Source organism: Grus americana, chromosome 11, assembly GCF_028858705.1.
Source record: "Grus americana isolate bGruAme1 chromosome 11, bGruAme1.mat, whole genome shotgun sequence".
Classification (NCBI taxonomy): Eukaryota; Metazoa; Chordata; class Aves; order Gruiformes; family Gruidae; genus Grus; species Grus americana.
The window spans coordinates 22,907,248-22,924,665 of record NC_072862.1 but is presented as its reverse complement, the minus strand read 5'-3'; the positions used below and the strand labels follow the sequence as shown (position 1 = coordinate 22,924,665).

Sequence of the window (17,418 nt, the reverse complement as noted above, 5' to 3'; positions counted from 1 at the left end):
GCAATGTTTAAGACTTTCATGGCCTTTTTTTTTTTCCTTTAAGAAGTCATGAAGACACAGAGACACGTCCCAATGCTAGCATAGCACGTATACAAGGACAGAATAGGCAGGATATTGAAAAGCGCATGGACAACCCTTCACTGCATGGGGCCACATGAAAAAAGCTGCTGAGAGGCCCACAATGCAGAACATCCCCGCTCTGCTTCCCAAATTTCTCATTATAAAAATGGATATCAAGCCACTCACTGTGAAGACTCATGAAATCAGCACATCCTGGAGTAAGGGGGTCTAGGGAATCCAGCACATCGTAGGATCAAAAAATATCGAATACGCTGAGACTCCATGGAACATTAGTGTCCCATTTCACTATAAACTTACTGTATTATGAATATCTTTAGACTGATGTGGTTGCAAAGGAAGAGTTTTTTAATTCTGTATGCAAATCACACTGTTCTTTTAGTTGAAAATGATTCATGAAATAATTTGTTAGACTATCTCTTAACAACTTGCTTGAAAACACTGCGCCAAAGGCAAGAAAGGTCTGTTGCAAGATTGCAGTTATGCTGTCAGCCAGTTTTAGATCGGACAACAGGTGCACTACAAATCTTAACTTTGCTTATGTGAAGCTTTCTGTATTTTCACCCAGAAAAGTGATATTCCATAAGAAGACCAGCTAGATACAGTTCTTAAAGATTTAAAGATTAGATATAGTGAAGTGAGCCATTATCATTGTGTTCCCAATTTGTTTGGTTATAACCAATTAGTTTGGTTATAACAAGATGACTAGTTCAGGGATTTTTAAGATCTCCTGTATACAGTATTTTGAATTATGCCAAGTATACTTCTCAAAGTATAGCTAATTTCTGCTTTAGCCCAGATTTGAGTGACCAGATCCTGAACATATTTTACCAGGTTGACTAAAAATATTGTAATTAATTGACTTAGACTAAATATTCACATAACTACATTAATCTCATCCAAAGCATGTAACATACAGTAAAACAACAGCATGTAACACAGTCTGAAACCAGAAAGGATGGAAATAATTTTAATCAGACCTCTCTACTAAGAGCATGCCATCCAGTACATATAATAAATACCCTCAGCTCATTGCAAAGTTGGTGAATTTCCAAGCAATAATGATTGTGATACATGGAGACATATTACTAGGGAACTTGATGAAATGCTATAGTTGAGAGAAAATTTTTTGACCTAGTGGGAGTCCTGGAATTTCTCAGAGCATTGCATATTTCTATCTACATTTCAGCCAAAACCAGCAGGCCAGCCTTCAACATTAAATGTTTCTCCAGAGCACTTACAACCTCTACAATGGAGACAGAAAGCCTAATCACATTTTAATTGAGCCAAATCAGACTTCCAAATTCAACACACATTCAAGAGAGATTTCCTCCAGTTAAAATATAAAATCGCTAGGCCCTTCTGCAATAAGCAAGTAACTTAGAAAAGACAGATTGGAGAGTTTAAATATGACCACGCGCACAGATGAAAACACATCTTCTAATAGTGTTAGCATAAAGAGGATAATTGGTATTGCCTTCTCTTCAAGGCACTGGATTTTCCTCTCCAAGATTATGCAACCTATCAAAACAGCTGGGTTCCCCATTAGCTTATTGTAAACACTGGTCATCTTTCCCATTCCCGTGTTTTTTTCAGACTCTTCCCTGCAGAGAGAGGCTGAATAAGGGATGGTGGGGAGATTGCCACGGAGCCAGAGAGGCGATTTACTGGAAGCTACCCGGGCCACACAATTACATTATATAATGAGATGGACCAAGAAACGGCTCATGAAAGGATTTACACAGTAGCTCAGCACTTGTTGAACTGAGCACTTTGGGGTTTTTAATTGCAGAGCACTTAATTTGTTGTAAATGCAATAAAAGTTTAAATAATTTTAATAATCCGCCTCTTATGTTATTCTACCTGTTCAACAGACCTGCAACATCCCTGTTATGAAGCGATGCTAATCCAAGACTCCATGCTGCTGACAGGCTCCATCCTATAAACTCTGACTGCTCCTGTAACACGTACAAATGCACAATTCACCCCACTGAGCTGAGGAACAAGAAACACTTTTGTGGGAGCTGGCTTTCAGTGGGTCGGGGGAAATGGTACATTTGCTTCAACATGATGTAACTGAGTCTCCCAAATTCAAAATCAAACTGGACTGAACCTTCCCTTGTACAATGCCAGGAGGAAAATCTGCCTAAAGGCAGTCACGTTAACTCCCGGCAGAGTCCCTATAAGCAAGGATCTTGCTTGTACGCTCAAAGAACTAGCCGTTTCATCTTAAGAGGACACCAGCGCTGCAGATGCTGCTCCTGAGCAGTAGTACACCAAGACTCAGCAACCTCCAACACTGAGCAGCTTAGTAGCCTACAAATTCACTTAGCATATCCCCCCTCCCCCCCCAACACCCTACACAGCACCAAAAGATCATTTTTTCTCAGGCTTAAGTATTAAAAATAACAAGAGACATAAAGGCAGCAATGATCATTACTGATGTTTAGCTGTATATTTTCTAAGTCCCTACTGCATCTCGTTATGATTCTGCACTATTCTCCATGACATACCAAAAGCTCTTCCCAGTTATATCCATTTTAGTGCTACACAGAGACCTCAAGATGCATTTTATGGTACCAGAAGTACCAAGATGTAGTGCAGACCTTTTCCTGCCACACTTCTGTACAAGGTGCAGTTGGAAAGGTGTATTACATGCTGAAGAACATACATTTCAAAAACCATATGCTCTTAAAAAGCTCAAACGCAGAAACACTGATGACACAGCACTGCCCCCCCCCCCCCCAATTATCTCTACTCCTTGAAGGAACAAGTGTGTTTTTGTCCAAGAAGAAGTAATATTTACAATTGGTCTGACAGTGCAGTGACCACAAACCCAATTCAGATTCTGAGAAACACTTCTATTCATTTTTCTAGGGCTGTTATAAAATGTCTTTAAAAATAGGACAAATGCAATCCTTTGCTCATTGAGTAATATGAGCACGTCCTTGTAGACAACAGGTTACTTTGAGACACCTAACTTTTCTCTCAACTGCTTTGACAAAAGTTTAGAGGGAATTTATTTCCCTGATCATCATATGACTAAGTTTAAAGGAAATTTATCATTTGGTTCAAGCAAAGCATTGCTATTTCCTCTATGGAAATGGAAACACTAAATCATACATTTTTCTCACATACCATATTTTGAAAGGTCTGCATTCTTTCACGTTTTGGGCTCAAATGTTCCCACAACTAAACCTTATTATAAAAGCATTCAACTCAAAGCACTCCCACCTCCAGTAACCAGTCAACCCCAAACACACCCCAGTCTTACATGTAGCCTCGTTCATCCAAAATAAATAACTTGGTCTGTTCGCTGGAGATTTATTATCTTAATGTGCTCATTTCGTTGTTGGCCTTGGCAAAGATGCCCAGGTTTAGAATAGAAGATAGCAAAAATTGACAAACTTCAAATCCCAGTGTAACAAAATTCTCTTAGGTAACAGATGGAAAAGATAATTAGCCTACAACTCAACCATCACATCCTTAATTAGAAGCCCTACTCCTATCAGACATATTCTCTCAGAGATTTTATCTTCATCACAATAATGGCTATTGTTTTCCACCACAGGTCCTTGAACTGGCAAAAAACAAGGCAAGCTCTTGAAATTTGGAGGAGAAAAAAAAAAAAGGCAAAAAAGTCTATATTCTTCTCTAAATTCAGTGGTTTCCTACATATTAGTAATTTACAGCTGTAAACTAGCCCTGGGATTGCTGTGTAGGAGGTTATCTTGGTGACAAAAAGGCCAGCTCAAGAGTTTCCTAGCCAGCTTCACTTTGCAAGGGAGAAGGAGTTATACAATCCTCAGTGGCAGCACAAACTTGTTAAAGTCATCATGCAGTGCAAAATAACTATACGTATGCATACATATACCAACAGCAATGATAGTTTCCTCTAACTTCCATGCAGTCAAAATTCAATGAGAGTCTTGTGACCTCGGTTTATGTTCACGAAGAAATACTGAAAAAGACTTGTGCATCTTGGTAATCTGCTACACAGCTCTACGCTTAATGAGAAAATATTCAAAGTAAGTGTAAACAGATGAAATATCTTCTAACATTAAAATGGCTTGTTGAAATTTGTACGTTATTTATACACGTCAGACCAGTTTTTCCCTGGAAAGACCTCTAGCAAAAAAAAAATTAATTTCTAGGATTTGTGGCCTCACTCTCCCTCAACAAGTTATTTATTGACAGGACAAAACCTTGCCAGCTGTCAGACTCAAACTCCTCAGGCCCTGCAATGTCTCTATCTTTTCTATATAGAAATTTTTGTGATACTCAATATTATTAGTCATATTTTCACTCCATTTATAAACAGTTAAAGATTAATAATGACATCTTTTGAAAGAATTGTGCACCAATTCATTCATATACAGATTACGCGCAGCAGAGGAACCCGATTAAAGCACAGCAGAATACCACGTATCTGGTAGCACATAGGAACTTTCAAAGAGAAACTTCTCCTTATAGTATTCTTTACGTACTAAGTCACCAAAAATTACCTGACTTCTGGTTGATGACACAGAGATTGCATCCGCTCCTCTTCCACTGAGGAACAGCTTGAAAACCACCCATATAGAGTGCAAAAGAAATGCAAACCACTTCCATAGAAGCAAGGGAAGTATCATTATGAAAGCAACTTTTTTTTTTTTTTTCAGATCTACAGTTTTATTCTTAATGAAATTCTTCCAAATAGTCAAAGAGAGAACTGAGCCAGCCCTTTGATTTGCAAAATCTTTTCCACCCTCTTTTAAATAAATGAGCTGCAAAACAGCTACAGCAGAGGAAGAAAAACATGAAATACAACCAGAGCCCTAAGCGTTAGATACACCAGGAGTCCAGTTTGGTAAACCCCAGATGCTGCCAACAATGGAAGGGAACGATTAGAAACAAACAAACAGAAAAATTGTTAAATGCTTAGAAATGTTCTATCAACTCGAACTCTAAAATAAGCTTCACTAGCTGCCAGTCTCTGGGTCATTCCTCTGTGGAGGACTGCTGACTTTCCACCTCTAGGCAGCACGGATTAGCAGTTGCAGGTCAAGGGTCAGTAACAATATTCTTCTTCTCCCAGAGGTGAACTACCATCAAAATGTATCTGCCTGGGTATTACTCCTGCTTCAAACCTTGAACTGCTCCTCATGACTGAAACGACCCCGTGATTCCTTGTACACGCATTTAAAATACTGCATTACAAGAAGTCCACTTCCACATTTCCAGATGACCCCAACGGGATGTCATCCACCTCCCAAACACAGTAGGCTTCTCCACTCACATGCCACAAGCACAGTATAAGGAGAAGGTTTACATGCATTTTGTAGGGACAGTAACATCGCCCAGTGTGGAAGCAGTGTGCATCTCAAAGACAGCGTTTTACTGAGACATGCTAAAAGACTAAGTTTCCCACACTCTGTAAAATTTCAAGGTCTTTCAGCATGCCTCAAAAAAAAGAAACAAGAAGCATTATCTCTATTGTGTGACCACTATTGATTTCACCACATCCACAGCACGGTAATTTGTTGAGTTGTAGGGGTTTTTTTCCCTAGCAATACCTTAGTGCTGAAAACTAAATCAAATCCAACCCTCCAAGCTGTCCTTGTTATAGAAATGCACAATAAATCAGGCCCAACTTCATTAGCACTGACCTTGGCAATTCTTTATAGGTTTATATTGTTCACATCTAAGATGAAATATTCCTTGTCCGTAGCTGGGAAAAGACTTGTATGTGAACTAAAGCTTAGAAACTGCATTTCTTAACAGCAATTATCATCTCTTGCCCCACCCCATTTTTTTTTCTTAAATAAAATTGATCTTAATGACAAATCATTCAGATAGCAGTGTGCCACATGTAGTTATTTGTTTTAGATTACTAGATTACTGATTTAGATTATTAGGTGGGGCCTAAGTAAGGTTAGTCTTTGGTTTTACCTGTACCCTGAAAACGTGTGATTTAAATTCCCTCTAATTATTTGCTTGAGTATGAAAGGGAGACAGCATGTATAATTCTCAGGTTGTGAACAACATGAAAATGGCCATGTTGCAACTCAGGAATGCCTGATTTTCATTGCAGCATCTGGGGAAAAAAAAATAAAAATCAGCCTTCCAGTTTTAATGAGGAGGAATATAAAAAAAACAGATGGCAATCGTTTTGAATGCAGTTTATTGCATTCTTCATTTGGTGACTCAGCTTTATTTCTCAATGTAGAGACCCATTACATCAAGAGCCTCAGGTATTTAAAAATAAGAATTACTGCAGCTACATCGTGAAGAACAGATCTCTGTTACAGCTTGTTAACTTTCAGATATACATATTTACTTTTCTGAGGTCAAAATAAGGTAAACTTTCTGAATTCTTCATGTTGTTCTCAAGCAAATGCATTCAGCTCAAAAATCCCATGTCTGCAGTTCATCAGTGCTGCTGCTGCTGCCACACTTCATGAAACCCTTTAATTCAATGAGTGTGCTGGCATGGAAGGCTACACGCTTGTACCGCAACTCTCACCTTTCGCATTCCTGCTCTGTGGATGCTGTTGGTCTGTGCAGCATTTTCATGAGCAGACAAAGCGAACAACAATTTGCACGTATTAAACAAGCAGCACCGAAATGAAAAGGCTAACAATGATTATTTGTGCTACCTCTTCCTCTATAAACCAAGGATTTCTATAAAATGAGGCTACCTAGTGGTTCTTTTTGCAAATCCAGTAAAACATCTTAATTGCTAGTTTGGACAGTTCACTATTTCTTAAAGGACTGGTACTGTTTGAACAGTTGTTAACAACCATCGCTATTTTCATACTGCAGTGCACTCAATTTTCAATTTACATTAACGTATGAGATCACAACCTTAAAGTATGTTCACTACACTCACCCTTATTCAATGAGTTGCAGCATTCCGAGCTATTGCTACACTGCTTGCTGGCCTGTAAGAAAATGTCTGTCTAGAAATACTGTATAAAACCAAATTTGCAAAATAATTAGTGAGGTGGTCTGATGTGTCACTACAGTAGGAGACTCATCTTTACGGCTGCCATTCCATTCTGAACATTGTTTCAGATATTACAGAACCCAGATTCCATGGGTGGCATAACACGTGCACAAACGGGTACAGGAAAACCCAATCTATATAAAATAGCCTGCTTTTGTGACTGAGTCACAAAGATTCCTCGCATACGGAGGAGAGAAGTGGGCCTTACGCTGCTTGCCATGTAAAAATTACCTCCTGCTGTAGCACTTTAGGAAATGTACTGTGACTTCATTAACAATCAAGTCCTTTTTGTGTAGCCATGCACGAATCCCCAACACCTACACAGAGCATGCTGCAATCACTACTGACACACAGCTGCTGTGAGAAAGCAAGGATTCTGGAAAGTTTTTAAATAGCATTAAATCAAGCTTTGGTTTTCATCCTTGTCTTATGGCTTAGCAAACCATACATTCAGAAAAATGTCATCTTTCTTTAGACTTCTTAGCTTTTTTTTTCCACAGTGTATCTATCTTTGAACGAGTTTTTCTAGTTAACTAGCATAGAAATACAGTTCATATTTTTATTAACCAAATGAAACCAGACTATATAGCATTTAGTATCTTTCTGGATTTTTATGACAATTTAAGGAAAGTTATCCCTAGCAGCAGATACAGCTGACGAATCATTAGGAGTTACATGGAGTTCTGTTCCTAGTCACAGTTAGATACAGTTTTCAAATTAATTTATCAGCATATGGTCTTGTATCTAATCACAACGAACAGTGTGAAATCTTGACGGATCATGGAACCTCTACAGCTCCATCACTCACCAGTTTTGTTTCAATTTCCTACTCCCTAAAGAGTAAATGAATGCAGGCTAGAGAAAATACAAAAGACTTCTCTTGCCTTTTAATGTAGCCACTGCACATTGTACTTATTTTTCTGTGATGACACAGTTTTACTGTGTTATTTGTAAAACTTGTGCTTTATTAAGGATTGGGTAAAACATGCATCTATTGTAAAGATCAGTGAAAGAGCTAAGCTGAAGCATTCCAGGTGTTTCCAACTTGCCAAGAGCATTAAAAGCCGTCATGGCTTTGCCCCAGCCAGCAGCTGAGCACCACACAGCAGCTCACTCATCCTCTTCTCTCCCCTCTAAAGGGGATGGGGAGGAGAATGGAAAAAAACCCTTGTGGGCTGGGATAAAGACAGTTTAATAGGATAACAAAGGAAGTTAACAATAATAATAATACAAGTGATGCACAAATGCAATTGCTCACCACCTGTGGAAGGAAGAAAAAGAAAAAAACACAAACACAAACCCCAAACAACTCAATGCCCAGTCTGTTTCCAAGCAGCGATCCTACCTCCCAGCTAGCTTCCCCAGTTATATAGGAACATGGTGTGATACGATATGGAATATCCCTCTGGCCAGTCTGGGTCAGCTGGCCTGGCTCTGCTCTCTCAGCTTCTTGTGCCCCTGGCAGGGCCTGAGAAGCTGAAAAATCCTTGGCTTAGTGTAGACGCTACAACTACCCAGCAACAACCAAACCATCAGTGTATATTAAATCCAAAACACAGCACTATACCACCTACTAGAAAGAAAATTAACTCTACCTCAGCCAAAACCAGGACAAAAAACATAACTTATCATTGGGAACTCTTAAAGCTTTGTAACACTATCAACAGTAAATAGAAGAAATCACAAGATAAGTTGACTTCAGATACATTGGTTGGCCTGTCATTTATTTGAGTTACAGTGAAGAGTTGCTTTACTGTCTTACAACTTGATGTGTTTGTAAGTCAATACATGGAAGATAAGGGGGAACTGGAGGGAATCACCTGGGAAGCAAATCTGAGGTGATTTTCCCTCCAGAAATCAAAAGCACAGATGTTTTACTATGGCTTCCACTCCAAAACTGCATCTTTATGACACCATGTTTACATCTAGAAACAACAAAAGAGAGTCAAAAGATTAACATGATTTACAGAGCTGATGATACTGCGTACTAGAAAGAATGAAAAGCCCAAGTTTGGCTTTTCTCCTTCTCGGACTTTGTCTTTATACAGTCTCGTCTAGTTCTACCATCTAAAATAATTCTTTGATTTTCAGCACCTATTGGTTTCCAAGTCTGTGCAACAGCATGGTATCAAGCTCTAGTCTGGCTTTATAATCTCATCACAGAATATTTCTTTGAGCTGTGAGGATAACTAATTTCTCTTTGTAGAGTTTTGTTCTCTGATCTTAGCATGGTATCAATAGCTTTAACTGTACTATTTAATTGATGCCTATGTAAAAATCCTTAAAGCATTTTCTCATAGTTCCTGCAATACATTTAGCACTGCTAATACAAAGTTGCCCAGAGTTTGGGGTTTGGCTTTTGTTGTTGCTTTTAATTAACAAAAGGTAGCTTTGAGAAACAGTGGCCAAGATAAAGACAACTAACCTCAGAATCAATGACAGAGACAGCATACCATGAAGCTGAAACGATTCATCCAGACAAAGCTCCTTTCATCAGTATTTCTGTTTGCAACTTCCAATAGTCTAAGCACTTCCTCTAATAGTATTTTAGGAAATTCTTATAAAAAGATATGGAGGGCAATAAGCAGGGTATTGTGCCATCTGACAGGGCTGCGTGAAGACGGACACAAGATATTACGGAGATCAGAGCTGGATGCACGGTGTTCAGGGGTGTTACCAACCAGCCTTTCCCTCTGACTGCGGCTGGAGCTGCCCCGGCAGGCTGGCACAGCTCACAGCGCTCCTCGGCACGCCTGAGCTACAGCCTGCGCTCAAGCTCTCCCTCAGACTCTAGCTGAGCTGCGGCCATTGCTCGCAATGCCTTTTTTAAAACTCTTCTTCTAGAATCTGTATGAATCAACACTTTTCTTTTTTTAAAAGAACACTTGAATCTCACAATGTTCACATAATTACGTTTTAACTGTTCTGGAAAAAGTAAATAAATAGGAATTAGAATCCTTAGAACCACTTACCTGTTTCAGAACTTGACCCTCTTGTTTATGACTGCAGAGCTACAAGCAGGGCTGCATCTTATTACGCCATTACTTCCTCTGCTAAGCCAAAACAGCCTTCTCGTGAAACTGAGAATGATTACAGCAGTTGCAGCATGTCACCTGCAGCTATGCTTTCTCCCCTCTGCTTTCCATTAATCTGCACTTCTATGATTATCACAGGATGTAGCCTTGGCAAAGATGAACTCATCTAATTTACAATAATACTCCAAGACAATCATAGTATCTTGAAATTAAGAACCATCAGACACACTAGTTTTTGGGCAACCCACACAAAAAAACCAACCCCATCTACTTCTGCTATTTGTCAACTTGCTTTGATTAGTAAAGAAAGCAAATTAAAATCTGATTCTGTTTCCATTCTTGAACACGTTATTATGAATTACTTCTACTCAGGCAGCAATCAAACATCTCTTTCTGAACTGGGACCCTATGGAGCTGCTTATCCTAAAACACAAAACAGTTGTCAACAGAAGTTGCAGTGTATACCTGCCACAGACCCTCAGGTGCACATGCAGAGCCTGCCTTGATACATTCACTTCTGAAAAATGTCATACACCAAACAAGATCCAAACTCTAATGTAGCCGCAGACCAAAAGTAGTAAGCCCAAATTCCACCAAGCCCTTACGCTGAGAATTTCTAAGTAGCTGGAGGCCCCTATAAAGTGACAATCAGCCAGCAGATAGGTGTACCACAGCTGGAGAGCGGCGCCCACACTGAGGAAGTCCTGGTCACTAGGACAAAAAAGCAGAATGTTCTTGGAGACAGTTTTGGTGGATGGGTGTCACGGGAAACTTTAGCAAAGAAAAGAGATAAAAGCTAGCAGCCAATACATGGAAGAAGCAAATAAAAATGCTGATACCTACGCATAGCAGGTAAGATTCTACTTGATTCATACAAAAAGTAAAGAGGCTCTTGCTGGCTGCAGCTCCAATGTCACACGCAAGGAAAGTTGAGAGCAGGCTGCAGCTTTTTGTTTAGGAAATTTTCAGTTTCCTTGTCTCACCTCTGCTATAGGCCTAAATAGGCCTTAAGTCTACTTTGCCCTCTTCTGTACCTGTAGCAAATACAAGAGAAAAAAAATAATCACAGAACAAATGACAAGCTTTTGGCTAACAGGATTAATTATGATCTTTTTTAGGTGTCGAAAGTGAAAGAAAGGAGCCATCTCTTTGCTCTTACAAAGCATCGCAATCTGATCTAACTCTACTAAGGACTAAATTTAAGACACTATAAAGCCAAGATGCATTATTTTAGGTCGGCCTTGAATACTTTTTTTTTTTAAACAGTGATCAAACATGCATTTCCAGAACAAAGATAATTAGTTCCAGTCAAGCTCAAAGGATGTCTACTCTCAACTGCAAAATAAGACAAGAGTTTGGATCTAATTAGTGAAATGTATAACTAGCCTTCTATCTGACTACAACTAGTTTAACTGGTACTTTTGAAGGAGACATGATTTATGGAAGCATGCCATGGCTCCACAGACCACTGCACTGACAAAATATAACACTGCAGGACTGGTAACACAACATGTGCCCAACATTACTGGCAGTCTTTTCATAATTTTTGTACTTAATTCATCTCCAAGCAGAAGTTTAATCTCAAAAAAACTGGAAGGAGGGAGGTCAGGATGGCATCAGGCTGGTAAGTCAGAATCACAACCCCGCCCCAATCATTTCCTATGCCTATTCAATCTTTTCAATCAAAATGGCATTTTTGTCTTACCACAACATTCTGAATTTAGCTTAAGGCAGTCAGCACGATGTGCAGCACATAGCATTCTTGCACATTCAAAAGGCTATAGGAAAGCAGGACAGGAGTTATCTGATTTGTCCATGGATCATCTGCAGGTACCGTACATGCACTGAACAAAAAACCCCGCCTGTTCTCACTGCCATGGCAAGCCTAGGAGAGAATCAGGCCTAGTAATAGGAATTAGTCCCTCATACAGCTTACCAAAACATCATCTCTTTTTAGAGGAAATTAATTCTATTGACCTGTGGTAAAAAGTGACTGGCTGTAGCAACGTTGCCTGCATAAAGGATAAGATAAAGAAGGGAAAATTAAATGAGCACTGGATGGGAAATCTAAGAGATTACCAGAAGCATCAGGATCAAGGAAAGACTAAAAACCTGAAAAATCACACTTATTTAAAAGCTGGCACACACTGAACAATTTGCAAGCTTGCGTCTAGAATGGCTGGCAAATACACAACCCGTGCTAAATTCAAGGCAAGTTCCGGACACAGCATCACTTGGGATTAGGCCCTTCTTATCACTTCTGATATGCTCTGCATTTCAGAATCAACCGGGGGTATAAGGAAGATCATCTTCCACTGGGCAAAGATAACAAGTGAATTTTCTTCCTCACCAAGGGACTGCAGTTTTCTTGAAAGAAGAATGTTTTCAATTAGTCAAAAACTGGCATAGCACACAGCACCAAGATCCTAGACCCTGCAGCTTTCAGAACTCAGCAAACTCCTTCGGCTCCTGGCAGCACAATGTGAGCAAAGTCTAGATCCAAGACTACTAACTTCATAACTTCTGGATTTGTCAGAACGTTCTCCCCAAAGTGGCTATGTTGCACGTAGAACACAATTGTCTAGTACAATTTATAAAGTACAAGAAATTCCTAAGTGTCACTTCACAGATGACAAAAAACATACACAGGCAGCACTGAAAAGAATTGTGTTTCAGGGTCATTAGGTTCCTCAAGCTCTGAGGAGCAGAAAGGAGTGCAGAACCTGGGAGCATGGACATTTATTAGTCACCAAACACAAGCACTACCTGCCCCACATGCAATAAGCTGTCCACCAGTTAATTTTCATAATCTCTTTAAAAAATAAAAAATAAATCACAGCTGTATGACTACAGCATTTCTCATTCCTTGTATTCATGATACAAGTCTGGACTTCACAATGCAGGGTGCTAAAAAACCCAAACAAGTCATACCTTCAGTGTGAGAGAGATTGCTATTACCATCTAAAGCTAAAATTTAGTTCATACTACCCCAACACCCAGGGTTTTTAATGCCAAGTTCTGTACTACCCCAACACCCAGGGTTTTTAATGCCAAGTTCTGTACTGTGTGTCGACTGTCAGAGAGGCAAGCGGGGCTGGAGCTCGACACACTGACTGTCAAATCAAATAGATGAAAACATCAACTCTTCGGGTTTTTTAAAAATAAATTTCACACATGGAACGCATGTTTGTGTATTAACTATGAGCTACTGAACAATACTATTTAAGTAATTTGAGTCAAAACTAGTGTCTTATTATGAAAGACAAGACCTACTAGGTCTTTCTTCACAATAGTTTTTTGGTTGTAAGTTGAGGCATCAGTTCTGAAACACTCCTTCTTATTATGGGAGGATTTTACAGTTACAACTGTAAAAAAAAATTCCCCCTAAAATTTCTGACTCCATGGCATTCTCCTAGCAGACTTACATGGTTATTTGCATTCCACAAAAGTTTCTGTCAAAGCTAAAAATTTTGATGGTGGTAGGTCAAGGCAAGGTTTCCAGGATGAAATTTTCCAGAGAATTTTGCCTAATGATAACAATGTATTAAATATGAATCATATAATATCTGTGGTCTAAATTCAACTTAGAAACAGTTTCACCACTTCTTTTTGAAAAACAGTACACATTTACCTTGGACTAGTTTCTTCATACGTAGAAATTAATCTTTTGGTTTTAACAACCAAGTCAAATATTAGGCTAAATGAAAACTTTTGAAAAATATGAAGGAGTTATCTGTTTACCAATTCCAACTTTATAATGAACACTGAAAATGCAGTCTGTTGCTTAACAATTGGAAATTTTACAGATGAGGCTGAAGGCTCTTCTGCGAACATTCAGTTCTCTCTGAAAAGATCATGATTTAAAAGGCCTCTAAAACTATCGTGGCCTTAACAGAAGCTTAGTTTACAGTTCAATACTTTAACAATAAAACACGAGTGACAATATAGGTAACAGAATATGGATAATATAGGTAATGGAATGTAACTTTGAATTAGAAAGTGACTTAACCCCTTATGACGTCTTAAAAAGTATTTGGATATAAAACTTCAAAGCTCACTTTAGAGATCAACACATTAACTCTCAGAGAAGTCATCCGCTGTTGACAAAACCTTGTACTATTCACCCTTAAGATTCACTGCAGTTTCAGTTCCATTTTAAGTATGAAAAACACATCTTCTTGTCTTTTCCATAAACTGTTCCATTCAAAGTTTTTGACAGCCGAGATACATGTGAAGTGAAAAGAAAAGTCAGTCAGCATTGTTCAGCATCATTTTAATCTCCACTGAGGAAAAATAATATAAACATGTTAATACAAACAGAAAACATTTTGGAAAAGACCATAAGGTACTATGACAGGGTTTTAGTTTATAGAAATGTAATTTAGAATTTTATAAAAATTATATGAAAGAACAACATCTTTCAGTAACATCAGACAGTATAGAAAAAATAAATCTCAACATTAGTTGTACTCTGATGGTCCTCCTAGTAAGAAATTTAAAAGTGCTTTTTAATAACAGTGTCGCAACTCAAGATTAGTGCAATATGTCAATCTGTTTTAAAGCAGCTATTTATAGCAGTTGTGCAAGTTCTTACAATTAACAAACCCCATCAATCTAAAAATTAACACTAAGTGAGGTAAGTATTCTAATTAGAGTTGAACATTCCATAAATAACTTATACACCAATTCTACTACAAGGAAAATACTGGTGTTCCTTCACAGAAAGGCTCCAACCTAAACATGATGTGAAACTAGTACTACAAATCAGTGATACTTGGCAGTTAAAAAACCTCTCGCAAAATATACAGTTTAGTATATTTATGATGCAATGCTACAAACAGCACCTAATGCAAAATATACCAACTTAAATAAAACCAAACTTTACAGTTAGTGTACTGGATTTGCTTTTGAATACCCTATTTTGTTCCCAAATCCTCCTAGAAGCTCCCATATAAAGTCAGCAGGTTAACTTAGTGTAGAAATTTCACTGTATTTTTATCTGTAAATACGAACAATTTGGTTACTAACTATGACTGTAACTATGAGTACTATTACTCTTCGAGCAAGTGAAAAACACAGCACTATTTGGAAAAAAAGATTTACTCTTCACTGTTTTATACATGACAAGCTGGCAATAATAAGAGATACCCTATATTTCTACTAATGTTGTCTGCAAGAATTCTCAGAACTCTAAAATTAGTTTTCATTTTATTGTAGTTTCTTTACTCTGATTTACAATGCATAGTAACTATTGCCTTTCATATGCAGGCCTCATTTTGAGAGGCAAAAACTAGACTGTTAATGCTGAGCCCTTATGGCTCATTTGCATATGGAGCCAAAGGCATTTCATATTTTATTTCTCAAGGTGTTTATAAGTAGGATTTAAGTCACTATTAACAGGAATAAAATATAAATTAATCACCTTTCATTCTAATAGGCTATGGCTTAAAAGCCTACCAACTGAACTGGTTTTTATAGTATTGCACTTAACTTTAGTATTAAACTGACAGTTGAAGCCTGCACAGAACTTGTTTTTTTAACCGCATTTCAATTAAAAAGGAATAAATAAAATGCAATATCTAAAAAAAAAAAATTGCCAGTAGGTTTAGTCCATATTTTTTCCACTATAGTCCAAACTGCATCGTCTGAAATAGGTCTGGGACAGTCTTTGGATACCAACTGCATAGTTCTTTCAACATAACAGACTACCCATAAGAGAAAGAGAAGCAATTAAAGCTTTCTACAGTAATATTACAAACTGAAAGACAGTACCCTTGAGTATATGTCTCAATTAGCTTAAAAGGATTTGTTGCCTTTGCTCAAGATAGCTTCAGAAGTTAGACACAGTTACTCTGTGACTGCATATTATCTCTACTGTGTTACTTTACAGGCAACTTGAGGCTTTTTTAAATATGTCATATTAACCCTGATAACGATGTGGAGACTTCCCACTCCTAAACCAGGAAGTTGTTTCCTAAAATTTAGTAACTTGTCATTGCAGCGACAAGTTGGTTAAGTCTTTAGCAGAGTCTCTAATCATCTGTTCTACCTTGGGATTTTCAGCTCCACTGGCTGCTAGCTCCTTGTCAATAAGCCCCAGGTTGTGCAAATTGAGGATGGAATCGGCAATAATCCGTGCTGTCCTCTTCTGGTAGCCTCCAGACGTCACCATCAGGATTGGGATTCTGCGGCTTCTGGCAGCCTTGAACACGACTTCATCTCTCTTCACAATTCCCTGCAAGTTTACAATAGTTATAAAAAGTGATACAAAGATGATATTTTAGTTCTAGCCTATGGTTTATGGATTTATAGTATTGGATGCTTGATAAGCGATTAAGTCCTACATTTTACAATACAAATAAAAAATTCATTTGAAAGTCCTGTTAGGAGGTTTACATGCATAATCATTAAAAAAAAAAAAGATAAACAGCAAATAAAAAATCCTTGACTTGGTTTTAGAGGACACAACGAATAAAAGTCTAGTATAAATTCCTAAAAGAATTCCTGCTCAAAGGCCATAAAGTCTAGACTGACTACGAAGTTTAGAAATGGTCACCCTATTTTACAGGTGAGAAATCAAGACTACGAAAGATTGTCTGAATTCAAAGCGCTTTAGTTCATGCTCAACTTGCAGAACATCCTCTGACAAAAGTTTAGCAACTTGAGCAAGATTTCAGAAAGCTACAGAAGAATTAAAAATTCAAATCAGATTTTACATGTTCACAATCACTAGCTGAATTGTAAGCTTCCAGTTTCTTTAATAAAAGCCAATACTAAAAGAATCTATGGCTGGAGGGGGAGTTGCAGAATGTAAGTAACAGTAAATCCATAGAAAGGAAAATAAATTCTAAATAAGCTCTTACTAATAGAGAAGGGTATGGAACTAAATAACAAAGACAGCTGACCAAGAGGTACTGTACTGTCACTGAACCCGTACAAAAGAAGACTTCAAGTCTCTTGGGTTTCAAATAAGTACGTGTGGGGAAAAAAAAAAGAGAGAATTCAGAAATAAGTGAGAACAGAATTAAAATCTACTTTTGTGGAAAAAGTAAAAGCAGAGAGTTCCAGAGATACATAGGAGGCAAAAACAATCCATTACAACTCCTCAAAAAGACTGACAACATAATAGACAAGAGCTGACAATGGAGACAGCTTGAAATTTAAGTAAGTTCAAAAACTGGAGAAGGGGAAAGGGATTAAATGCAATCAAATGCAAAAAATTAAGGAAGCAGCAGCAAAGGTGTTACAACAAAATCAGTATGTGCTACTCAAACTGGTTAGAGGAAGACTGTAAATACATCAAGAAATATTGCCCTG

At 38.1% G+C, this 17,418-nt stretch overlaps 1 protein-coding gene across 5 annotated transcripts in view; it reads right to left on the bottom strand.

Annotated features, from left to right (window-relative positions):
• Window positions 1-13,172: 13,172 nt before the first annotated feature.
• Window positions 13,173-17,418, bottom strand: part of HDAC11 (histone deacetylase 11) — a 33,976-nt gene continuing 29,730 nt past the window's right edge. For 4 of the 5 annotated variants that reach the window (XM_054838591.1, XM_054838592.1, XM_054838589.1 and 1 more), the window contains one exon: window positions 14,358-16,336. In XM_054838591.1, coding sequence (XP_054694566.1) covers window positions 16,094-16,336 — 243 coding nt within the window. In that variant the 3' untranslated portion in view covers window positions 14,358-16,093. Of the gene's footprint in view, window positions 14,296-14,357; window positions 16,337-17,418 lie in introns of those variants that run through there. The other variant, XM_054838590.1, reaches the window with a different exon arrangement.